The following is a 13023-nucleotide window of genomic DNA, read 5'->3' on the forward strand; positions in this document are numbered from 1 at the left end:
CACAACATCCCTTCTCTGTCCACAGCAAAAGTGACTCTGGCTTGTCTTACTCCACCCCCTAATCCCTCCTACAATTACCTGTATACACCAAAAGATGGAACCAGCACAGAATAGTGGGAAGGGACATTTTCCAAGTATAAGCTAATAGAGTATTGTCCAATCAGTAATAAGCCTTAAGTGCTCGGTTATCTGATTCCAGTGCATCAACTCAGAGTTTCAGCCCTTTAGAGGCTTGGCAACTATTATTTCAAACTGATGGCAGTTTGAATGCTCAAGGGTCAAAGTCACTGGACAGCAGGAAGGAAATTGGAAATATTAGTCTAATGTGAAGTTCCTCATTATGCACAATTAATTTGGGATCAAAACCAAATCAACAATAAGCAAAACTTTATTTAAAGAAGAAAACAGTCCGTCATATTTTCTAAATTGCTTTAAAATGATGAGTTTGAGTTGAACATAGATCCCAAGGTGTTTTTTATTTTATTACTAAGCTGCTCCTTGATAACTTGACAAGCAAAGTTTCCAAACAAAACAAAATCAATCAACAAAACTTCAAAAATAAAAAGCATGTCTACAGAACAGCAACAAGCATCTTTTAAATTACATGGTCTATTGGGGTATGTACAGTCCCCCTGAACCTGTGGAGAGGGGCCAGTAGCATCTCCTAGGTGCAATTTGCACTAAGGTGGTATTAGCTCCAATTTCTACAGAAAACCCAGCATGCACAATGTCAGGTAACAGGTAAAGAAACCAGAATTATTTCACTTTTTTCCCCCAGCAACATAGGCAGAAGATATAAGTACAAAGAGATTTTAATCATTTCAGGATGGTTACTATACTTTTTTCTCCCTTGAGATTTTAATATTCATTATATTTGAGATAATTATTTGGTTCCAGCTTCCTCCTAAGGAGGCACGCCGTATTTGGGAACCTTCTGGGGATTAGAGTGGGCTTATGTAGCTCGAGATAAAGAAGCATTGATGACATTTCATCTTTTTTTGAGGGGGAGCAGTGAAACAAGTAACTGTGACTGCTTTCAGGCCTAGAACTCAAAGGATGGATTTCTTTTTAAAAGTACATCGCTTAGTCAGTTCCGATGCATAAAATACATTCGCTAGTGTTAAATTCAGACTGGGAAGCTTCTGAAAAGAATGAAAAATATTTTGAGAAGAGACCAAGTCATGAGATACCCATCTTTGATGACACTCATTGGTTTGTAAGCCTCGGTGCCAAATCCCAGATTTCAATATGGATGTCGCTTAGTGAGAAATCACCAGAAGCCACAACCAAGCTTCTTCATGACTACATCTAGAATAGTGTAGGGAATTATCCTGCACTACAGCAGAAAAGAAACCAGGGACTGCATTTGGTCTTCCTATGGGAACTCAATCAAATCCATAGCCAGTAGCCAGGAGCCCCAAAAAGCAGGAGGCAGAGTTTAGACAAATGTACTCTTCCTTGAGACAGGCTGTAGTGTCTTGTCGTTAAACAAATTTCCCTGGCTTATCTGGAAAAACAGAAATTTGTTTGTAAGAAAAAGGTAGGGCATTTTTTGAAGGGGGTTTTTAATTTTCTCCAAATGGAGAAAATTATTGATTATGGCTTTACATACAGAAGTTTCATCTCTATAACTTATCTTGCCTGGAAAAAAAGATAATCAAAGAGAAAAAATGGTGGGATAGGAAAAAGAAATTGAATTTTGAAAATCAATTCAATTTAGGGGCAGCTAGGTGGCACAGTGGATAGAGCACCAGCCCTGAATTCAGGAGGACCTGAGTTCAAATTTGATCTCAGACACTTAACACTTCCTAGCTGTGTGACCCTGGGCAAGTCACTTAACCCCAGCCTTAAAAAAAAAAAAGAAAAGAAAATCAATTCAATTTATCTGCATTTTAGTTTGAAATGTACATTTTAAGATTTTGACTATTTTTCTTTGATACGTGCCACTTTTGAGGGTTTCTACTGTGACAAGCTTGCTTCATCAGCTTGAGGTGCTCGGGCTGGGAGGAGGCCACAAATATTGGGAAAACTGGAGCATAGCAGCCCTGTGATGCTCCTTAACCTACCTACCAGGGCCAGATGTCTCAGGTTGAGGATTATCAGCCACATAATTTATCTCTAAGTTCTTTTCTAGTGCATTTGAGTATTTTTTAGAGGGTACTTGAGAGAGAATGGAGAAATATGGACCATGAAACATAATGCTAAGCCATCATGGTTTCCACTATCAATTGAAGACCATGCAGAAAACCAGATAAAAGGGTCTTTGAAATCAATATATATACATATATATGTATCAATGAGATTTTTTTGATACTTGATTTATATAAATTTGCTTTACCTACAACTTTTCACTTATACATCTGCTATGGTATGGATAGATATGGTTATATTAAAGTTAGGTCCACGCCTTCCATCGGAGTCAATACTTTGTCCTTACACTGCTTAAAATAGCAAAATTCAACACCTCATTGCCTGCCAGGGCACCTGACTAATTTGTCACAACAGTGACTGTGGGGAAATTGCCAAGAATTGGCTACTCTGGCTGGGAGTCCACTGGGTGTATGTAAAATAACCCTGTTCTTTAGAGTTACATAATCACCTTGCTATGCCTATATAGAATTAACCATGTTCCTCGAGGGGAGTCAAATGCCACTCAGCTTCCTTGTTATTTCCATTATTAACTCCATTTTAATGTTCTGCTCTTCATCATCTGCATCTTTTCATCATCTTTTCACATGTAGTGCAGATTTTACATTTTATAGAGACGCAACTTCACAGAATATGCTTTCCCCCCTCATTTCTGTGCGATTCTGGACTTGTTGGATTTATTTGTTAAGTGATAAGAATCTGGTCTGCTCTTTAACTATTGAAGAGACAACCAGGACAAACCATGCAGTTAATAATGCATTTTGCATAATAACTCACATTTATGTAATTAGTGTTTGTGTGTAATTTTACTTTAACATGACTCATTTTTGAAAACTATTTTGAATGTTTGCCAATTTTAATTCTGCTCATTTTCACAAAGCAACCTTTAGATCTTAAAAATCAGTTTTCTCAAAGAAAAACGCAGATTTGTTCAAAGCATGAAAATATTTTTCATTTCTATTTTATCTCATTCATTTTTAAAATTCACTAAATAATAGTCAATTCTTTGTTTTCTCTTGGTCAACTGCAATGATCTGATGGTCATCAGCAGATCCCTCTTGAGAACAGTTCTTACTGCCTACCACATTTTTTATGTGGATGATTGGTCTTAGCACCAATTAGCACAATTCTAAAAGGACTAAAATGGAGGACTTTCGGATTCTTGCAATTTCAAGCTCAGCAGTTCTTTCTCAGAAGGAAGCGGTCATTGTGAATACATGAACAAAAACAGTATATCTTTGCTGCTACAATACCTAATGTGCTAACTGATGTAATTAGACAGAAACAAGGGGCACATACATTTTCAACATGTATTTTTTAGTTTAATTTAGTTTAGGTTTTTTTTTTTTTTTTAACTTATAAGACAACATTAGCAGTTTTGTTAGCAAGCTGATTAGGCTGGGGATGGGGCAGAGTTCAAAAGATCTTTGGTATTTGCTAAACAAAGACAAGGCAGCTAGGTGGCACCACAGTGCCTAGAGCTCAAGGCTTGGAATCAAGAAGACTCATCTTCATGAGTTCAAATCCAGCCTCAGACAAGTACTAGTCCTGGGCAAGTCACTTAACTCTGCCTCAGTTCCTCATCCATAAAATGAACTAGAAAAGGAAATGGAAAACCAGTCCAAAAGGAGGTTTACTAAGGCTTGACTGAATCCACCTTTTCTCCTCCTCACAGAAAGCTTTCTGAAATGTTGAACCACTTTAAATAACGAAGAAAGTGAAAGTTGTTCTCAGCTATATCCTCAACATTCCTGTTGGGGGTGAGGGTTTTGGCCACCCTCCTAAAAGGTCTGAAATTACCTGGGTGCTGAAGACTCCAGAGCTACTGAGAGGAGGGGGCAGTCAGCTGACAATTCTCTAGCATCAGCAGTGGAATTGCTGTTGGGATCCATCCCACTCCCACTCCTTTTCCCGTCTCCACCCTTCATACAAGACCTCTGCTTAGAGGCCTTGGATTCCATCTTGGAGAATTGGTGGGCTCACAAATGGATGAAGAGGAGTTATGAAGAAGAGGAATGGTTTAGGGAGCTAAGTGCAGGGATGAAGGCCTAGATGGCACAAGCCTATTTATTTGGCAGCCCTTGCAGGTCAAAATAAATTCTCTTACTTTAGCTGAAATTTTCATTTCACATTGTTATACTTTCTTGTTAATTAGAGAGCCATTTGTGTTAGCAAGGATCTTCTCTTAAAAGGACCAGGGCCTTCCTCTGAGAACAAGCTTTTGTAAGCTTGTTGCCTTTCTAAAGCTTGGGAAAGAAGGGAGGTAGAGAATTTTGGAGCTAGAGAGAATGATTTGGGGTCTTGGGGCTAGTGCCTTCTAGTCAGACTAGAAGAAGAATTTTTAAAAGGAGGGGGGTGAGATGACTCCAAAGATAAACTGAATTTTAAAACTTCCACTTTTTTTGCCTAGGGTCAGCCCTTTGCGTAGGGAAGGGAAAATCTCTCTCTCTCTCTTTATTTTTCTATCACAAACCTGCCAGGATTCAAAATTCAAGTTAGTTCTGAGTGCCACATTACATATTAACTCAGCAGTCTTAAACTCAATTGTCTTTTTTTTTCTTTTTTTTAAGTTTATATAACTATTATGAATGTAAATATTTATTTCTCTTCACAAAACCATTTATGTAAAATATTGGTATCACCTTCCAAAGGTTTCAGAATATTACTTGTAAGGCTGTGAACCTCTGAAGTAGGCCTGAACTGTAAGTTTGGGATTAACTAGGCTGCTCTGGGATCCTAAAAACCACTTTAACACAATTTTGTTTCAAAAACAACTTATTTATAAATGAACTTCTGGAATACTGTTTATTTGTAAATTAGAGACTTCCTATATTGGAATTCCACAGGTTGACTGTCCATATTCCTAGCTGACATCATCTTTGACTTAGGCGGGAACTTGAGGAAAGTAATTTGAGAGAACCGGATTGTGCCTCTTGTTTTTGCTTTGGGTTTTGATGAAGAAAACAATACAATGTAACTAAGCCGACTACATTTGAACAGAGATAATTTTATACATTTCCAGGCATTTTATGAGTGGTTTGTTTAATCTCTTGCTCCCTTTCCTTTCAACTTTTTGGCCATTTCCCTTTCAAGGACAGGCAGAGGCAGAGAGGGGAATTAGCATTCCTGTCAATATTATTGCCTCTTACAAGATTTTGAGAGAAAATATCAAAGAAAGAGATCTTACCTATTTGCTAAATGAGATTTGAGGGTTATCTGTGAATTTTAGTTTCCTATATTCTCCCTACTTCTGATTTTGGTGTCTAGACAAGAGTTGACTTTGGAAAGGCCCTTTGATATGTTAGGGAAGAAGCACAATCATTGAATCTATGTGGAACTTTTACCCAAAAGGCCTCTTTGGCTGTACCAGCTTCATTCAGATTCTATGCGCTATTTTGAAAAAATAAATGTTAAGTCTTACAAAGTCAATATACAGTCTTTCAACCCTGCCAGAATTCACTGTAATTCAGCAACCAATGAATTCTGTAACAGAGCAGGGGATCTTGTACTTCTGTAATCCCAACATTACAGACCTGGAGTCCTGACTTTCTCCTTCTATTGAGTCAGAATTAGAAAAGACTGTATCTGGTATATAGGTAGGGTCTTAACAAATGTTTGCCAATTACAATTGTCTGGCTTAAAGATGATAAAGTGGTTGTCTATGAACTTAATTCCATGGATTGGAGCTCCAGTGACTCATATGGAATGTGTTTCCCCTTCCCTATTTTCCAGAACTAAATTTCTCATAATTATATCTTTTGCATGAACTCTTTTTCTAGAATCTCAATCTCGAAGCCCAATATATTATGGCACTAATTCACTTTTTCTACACCTAAATCTCTAATTTGAGGAAGGGACTTTCAGGCTGGAAGATATTCTGAATCAGAATGCAGTCTTTATTGGTTAAAAAAAGGGGAGAGGGGAACTCATTCATATAATAAAAGCTAATAATTTTGGTTTAGGTGCAAGAGCCTGTGTTTGGTGATGTTGGAGATAGAGAAATCTACAAATGATCCTCTCCTTGAAGTAGTTTCTACTCTGACAGTTTGATATTGCATCCCAGCTCACTAATAGACATTAAACAAATAGTGACATGAAAGAAAATTTGAATTCTGAAAGATTCAAATTTGAAACCCAAGAATCTTCTAACTGGAGATTTATGGGGTTTATGAAAAAGGGGTGTGTGAGAGGCTAACAATGTAGTAGAGGGGAAGAATCAGAACGGTGATGCATATACAATATATTTATGGTTCCAGACAATAACTGTCTCTTCCTACTAAAAACATTTTGAAACTTATTAACTGAATATTTTTTCCTAACAAAACAATTTTCAACTTTGTAATACAAATCAATGAGGAAATAGGATGCCTTTTGTTGGAGAAATTGGCTGTGTAGTCCATTTTGTTGCAGGGCATCTTTTCCACACAGTATCACTATCTGTACCATGAGTTTTACTTGGACAAATAATAAGTCTAGCATTTTCTCTGAATAACTTAAGTAAAACCTTTACTCCTTAGGAACGGAATAACCAGCATTTTACAGCCAGTGTCTGAAGTGGTTTTTAGTCAGAAACTGAATTTTCTGCAAACTGAACCTGAGAATCCCTTTCTGACTCAAGAACAGATTTTAGTGGCAGAGAAACATGCACCGGCTTGCTCATCTGCTGAGATTAACAATCATAGTCTGTTCATTTCTGTGTCCTTTCCAGGATGTCCTTCATATACCAAGAGCTCAACAAATGAACAGCTTTCCCTAGGCTCCTTAGATCCCTAGGCCTCTGTGGGAAACTTGGGAAGAAGAAGACTAGAGATTTTCCTAGAAGCCAGCAGAGAGACACCATCAACTCATGCCCTGTAGAAGCAGCTCCTCTCCCAGGGCAGAGTTGATGAATGAGAATCAGAAATGCTATTTCCCCTTCCTCTCACTTTTTACTTTAGCATAATAGTTTCTATTTCGAGGCCACCTTTAAGTGGAAGATCTGAAAATGGTTACAAATGTAAAATGGTGGCTTTTCCTAACAGCCCACTGCTCTAGTGAAAAAATTTAAACCATGGACTTTTCCATAACTTCCTCAAATTAATTTTATATTCTTTCCTCATTGAATTACATGTTTTAAGGTTTCTGATGAAGTCTTTACTTTCTGATTTCTCAATGTGCTAAGCTGTTGCCATAATATGAGATGACCTCTTCCCATTTTAGAAGCTGTACAAATGTTAGTAGTTCTTTAAATGGTTGGAGATTTCCCAACATTTCTCCATAGTTCCTCTTTGGCTAGTTTAACCAAGGTACTCTACCAGTTCCAAGTTACAGGAGTGTAATAAATCAGAAATAAAGGGGTTATGACATAAGTTGGGAAATCAGTCCTTGGTAAATATAATTTAGTAGTCAAACTCAGAAATAGAAAAAAAAAAACAAAGCAGACAGCATGAGAGGTATCTGTGCATTACATGATGTTAATGTACCTCATTGTGTAGTTTTGTATTCCTATGACAAATGTCATTCATTCTTGGCAACTTAGTGTGTTCAGTTTGTCCGAGATGAAAAAGAGGATCTTGCTTCTTTACATACATATGTTCTACATCACCCCTCTATAATGCTATAACAAAGTGGATTTGAGGAGCTCTCCTCTAATGACTACGGCACGACTGGAGAAAAGAGGTCATGATCTCTTCACCTCTTTCCCTCCTCTTGAATTTGGCAAGTTAGCCCTACTCTAGAGGCGCGAGGGGCGTACCTTACAAGCACAAGCTTATTGCCTCTGAGAACATTTTGTGTAGCACTATGCATCTCTAACACAGCGTGGGATGGACAGAGCAGTAGCTTTTGCCCAGAGTAGTGCAGACTACTGTGTGGCATTTTGGGTTTAATTATCCTGTACCTCCTCATTTCTCTTTAGGCACTCCCTTTCTTCCTCTGCTGTGACTGGGAGACTCCCCAGTCTGCTTGCTCAGAGTATTCCTCGCAACAAGTCCAGCTGTGTGATAACTTACTAAAAACTAGTTGCTTGGAAACCTCCTGGGTCTTGGTTTCTCTCTTCATGTTGTTGACAGTGGGCTTCTTTTCTCTCAACAGTCCTTCACCTCCACAGCAGGAGCCCTGAGGTTTTTAAAGTTCTTCACTTTCCACCATACTTTGAGAAGAGCACGAAAACACCATCGTACTTTCCACAGATGAGTAGGCTGAAAAAATGTCAAGTCCTTTGCTGGTGAGGGATCCATAGCGGCTGCCACTGGTTCGTACTAACATGGGCTGTGGGATCTGCTGGTGCCACTGGGCTAGAAAATCAGAAGCAGAACACATTAGACTCAGTTGCATTCAGGCCAGTCTAGTGTCTCTCTCTATATGACAGACTGCTAAGATTAAAGGGATACTGAAAGCATGCCAGAAAAACTTCTCTCTTCTACTTTGCCTTAGTCACTTAGTCACATTAGTCACTTCTTTTGTGGTGACAATTAAGGAAGAAGGACAGAGAGATCTTTGTGGCAAAAGGGCAGCAGTTGCAGCCCAAAGTCCAAAGCAAAGACCATTTTCTCTCACAATTGGAGGTGCTCATAGGCAATCTGTAAAAACAGGGAAAGCCCAAACTGGTCAATTCATTGTATTGTGGTGACTGAGCTGTGTGTTAGAGCCAGTCGCACCTCCAGGGTAGAGCACTCTGGCTGCTGAGAGCCAGCTTCATTGGATGGCTTTTACTTGTCTTGCCTCATGTTCAAGAAAAGTCTTGGGCATTGTGTGGGGCCATAAGGGGCTTCAAGTGTTAAGGCAAAGACTATACCAAAAGACTGGGCAGTGATAACGCTTATCATGGTCATTAAGAGCCTGCTTGTACTTTCTGATTTCTCTGTTTTTTTTTTTTTTTTTTTTTTTTTTTTAGGTGTGTCAATGTGAGAGGTTTAGTGATCTTTGCAGTAAGAGATCTTGAGATTCTATCACCTTTGGATCAAGGGATTATTTTTCCAAAAGGAAAATATACATGTATGCCAGATGGGTCCACACAAACATTAAACCACTAAAACATTCCTAAGCATTAGTTCATACAATTTCTTTGGAAAATAGAGAAGCCAATCTATAGGTTCCGGACATAACTTAGGAAAACATTGATGGGGGAAAGAGTCCAGAAAGAGCCTGCTAACGAGGAAGAGCAGGCTCACCCAGGGCTCCACAGCCCTGAGCAAAGTGCCAAGAGACTAAATTTCAAAAGGGAAGACTATGACAGTGAGATGTACCTGGATGGAGGGCAGGAGATGGAATTATAGGCAAGTTTACGGATATATTCAAAAATTCCAAATGCTAAATCTCAAAGTAGTCTAAGGATGACTGTAGAAACAGTTCTTGAGGACTCAAGCCAAAGGACTTTCAGGATCTGTGAGGTATCCTGTTGTCACATATGGTCTCTAAGTCTGAACTCACTTTTCTAAGGAGAGTACGTCACATAATTTCGGGGGGATGTTTTATACCAAATGATCTTATTAAATGTACTTTTTCTAAAAGCTAATGAAGCCTGGATAATTAATTTACCAGTTATCATGTAGGACGCACATTGCTTGGGGCTTATAAGCTAGAGCTTTAGATAAACAATTTCCAACCCTTGCTGGGGTGGGGTTGCACCACAGAACTTTCTGGGGACAAAACTCATCAGTGTGTGTGAGCTGAGATAAGGGCTCCAAGAGCTATCAAAGCAATATACTCAGCACCAGTAATTTCTGTTTCTACCACAAAATCCTTCCATATTGTAGGGCTTAAAAAGCTCATAAGGAAGCATTTTTTTTGGCCACTAGATGGCATATTTCTGGCTGTAACAAAGTTCTTACTAGTGGAAAAAACAAAATTTAGCTAGGTGTATTCCAAAAAAGGTAATTAAAGCTCCATTGTGGAGCTCCCTTTTAGTGTTTTATTAAGGAATGTAAGGTGGTGTTTAGTAGAATTGACTGATTTGAGTTTTATTTCACTGCCAATACTTTATCAGGGCTTGTAGATAATTTGTTGGTATCAACCCAGGGAACACTCATACTGATGAAATCATGAGTCCTTGAAGAACTGCTGATGATTCACAAATTGGATAATCATCCCTTCTTTGCTTTTCTTAAATAGCTGTGTGACTCGATAATTCTTCAATTCAGGTTTGCCAGGGTACCGAAACTACATGAAAGCAAAGAGGCTTTGGTAGCCAAGTTGAAATTCCTTTGAAAAAAATGCATCTTTTAAAAGGAAAAACCTAATTTGACCAGTTCCTTAGTGGGAAATAAACAAGCTACCAGCTATAACAACTCTGGACGAATGACTAAATGCTATGCATTCCTTTGGATAGCTGTCTTAAAACAAGCATATCGGGCCCACCGTAGATATCCAGCCTCGCAGTACATGACACGATGCCAGCTTCATTCTTGGCAGACAGTGTGTACCATCCGGCATCTGCTTTCTTGGCTGGCTGGATGAGGAGGCAGACATAACCTGTTGTATCTTGGTGCATGCTGAAACAAGAAAAATAGAAACTTTTCACCTGGAGATATTGCTGTACCTTTGGGCATAGGCTCTGGGGTGATCCTTAGCATGCACCCCCTTTTGGTATCCATGATTTTTATGCCATTGAAATCAGGATGAAGGCAGAATAGCCTAATAGGCAGAGAACGGTGTTACTTATAATGGGGAAGACCCAAGTTCAAGTCCAGACACTGACATATACTAAATGTGTGACCATGGACAAGTTGTTAAATCTCAATGTTCAGAAAGCTCTGTAAATATTAAATTACAAACCTTGTAGGTGGAAGTAGTGTCTACATTGGGAATTCCTCTATTCTGATGTAACTACATATTTTCCCCCTTCCTTCTACCACCAAAAATATTTTAAAAATCAGGTTATATAAACATCAATGGCAACTTATTAACAACTGACAAATACTTCCTAGCTATGTGACCCTGGGCAAGTCACTTAATCCCAGCCTCAAAAACAAAAAACAAAAAACCAAACTGACAAATAGCCATAGCACAGCTTGGCATCCTCAGTCCTTGTTGAAGGAGAAGAGAGTCTGTTCAGCAGGGCAGCTCAGACTTCAGGTGGATGTGCTGGCCAGTTTCAAGTCTGGTAGTGTGCCTGGTTTCTCTTCAGATGTGGATGGGTATCCAGCAGGTTTCCTTTGCCTTCCAAGGCACTTGGTACTTCTGCTGCCTCCCTGTCCCTCTCCCCAGCCTCTCTCTACAAGGAAGGCATTTATCTGTCTGGCTCTCACAGAGCTGCCCAGGTCATCTTACAGTAATTTCTTGAAGGGGTAGGTGACTTTGGGTCCTAGAATACCTAACTTTGTCTCTTCTTTGCTTCTTTTTCTCTTAGCTATTTGGGGTTTTTCAAAGCCTTTTCATTAGAGATGGCTGAGCCTGGTTCTCTCCTTTGGCGAAGCTTGGCTTCTTTACCCGCCATACTTAGCTTGCCAAAACTCCATTGATGGATACCTTCTTTCTTCTCTTGGAATTTGTCTGCATCCTGCCAGCTTCCTCCTAAGGGTCCAAAGCATACTCTTTGTCTCTGGGCCAAACCTCATTCATTTTCCTTGGCTGGGTCTGCCCACCAAAGCTGTTTCCTTACTGAAGGGGACATCCAACTCTTAGCTCAAGTGCAGGACAGAGGCAACAGATCAAGACTTTCCTAGCTCAGGTGACTATCTCACCCGCTGGCTTCAAACTCACTTCACTCAGGTGCCTCTTGAGGGGAGGAGAAGGCCTTCCAGAATTCTATCACTATAATTCTAAAATAGAGAAATTACACAATATTTTTAAAGGACATAACTTCTATTATGAGAAAAAAAGGATTATTTTGTCATGGCATGGTATGTGTAGATTTTATGTATGATTTTATGCAGCTCCTTAAACAACAGCTAGTCAAGATCTTCTCATTTTTCTTACCAGCATACAAAGTACTGTCCCTCTCCTTGGAGTGCCCAACAGGGAAGACATCCCATAGATAGGGGAAGGAAAAGGGGAAAAGCTCATCATCATACAGAAAGGAAATCCATTCTTTCCTATAAGGAATGATTTGGATTATACAATTTTATCCAACAAAACCACACTTTAGTTTTGGAGCTGAAAAGGCAAAGGGCAAAGGTAACAGTTTATATGTGCTTTCTCTAACTTAGTTTACTCTGTTTCCTGTAGCACAAATCAGGTCCTTTCCAGTTGTCTTTAGTTTTACTAATAAAAACAATTTTATTTTTACTTTATGCAATTCCAACATGGCAAAATTTGAAAATATCTGAAAGGCTGTTTTCTAAGGCCATTCTGAAGAAAATACTTTTTGGTAAACTCTTGGGGCCCACAATCTGTGCATTTCTACATGGGTTCTGAACTTTTTAAGAAGGTGCCTTATGTTCTTCTTGCTCTCCTGTCCCAGGTGCCTAATACATACACATCATTCGTAAGAAGCACAAACAAGCCATTGGTATCAGGGAATTTGCTTCAGAGTTAGTTACTCAGCAAGCTTCCTCTGAGTAGAAGGACTTAGCGTGGGGAAATTAGGTTTTTAGACTCTTAAAAAAAGTTCTATATGTGTATGCATGTATATATCTATATCTATATAAATATCTTTTCTTAACTATGGCTTGCTTGGGGGTATGGGGGATGAAAGGGAGATAGTGTCTATATGTGTGCATGTATGTGTATGTATATATCTACATTTGCTTGGGGATGATGGGGGATGAAAGGAGGGAAAAAGAATAAAGTAAATAAGGTGTGTAGCAGAGAACAAAGAACAATTTGTAAGGAAGTAAACAAAAGATGGACTCATGAATATACTTTCTTCTACTAACATATATATATATATATATATATATATATATATATATATATATATATATATATGCTTTCTTAAATTGGTATCTGTTATAA

General features: G+C 38.8%; 1 protein-coding gene across 4 annotated transcripts in view; it reads right to left on the reverse strand.

The window, feature by feature from the left end:
- Positions 1–417: 417 nt before the first annotated feature.
- MYPN (myopalladin) overlaps positions 418–13023 on the reverse strand; it is a 109354-nt gene continuing 96748 nt past the window's right edge. For all 4 annotated transcript variants that reach the window (XM_074296599.1, XM_074296602.1, XM_074296601.1 and 1 more), the window contains 2 exons: positions 10486–10619; positions 418–8423 (listed from right to left, as the gene is read on the reverse strand). In XM_074296599.1, coding sequence (XP_074152700.1) covers positions 8254–8423; positions 10486–10619 — 304 coding nt within the window. In that variant the 3' untranslated portion in view covers positions 418–8253. The remainder of the gene's footprint in view (positions 8424–10485; positions 10620–13023) is intronic.

Source organism: Sminthopsis crassicaudata, chromosome 2 (genome assembly GCF_048593235.1).
Source record: "Sminthopsis crassicaudata isolate SCR6 chromosome 2, ASM4859323v1, whole genome shotgun sequence".
Lineage (NCBI taxonomy): Eukaryota > Metazoa > Chordata > Mammalia > Dasyuromorphia > Dasyuridae > Sminthopsis > Sminthopsis crassicaudata.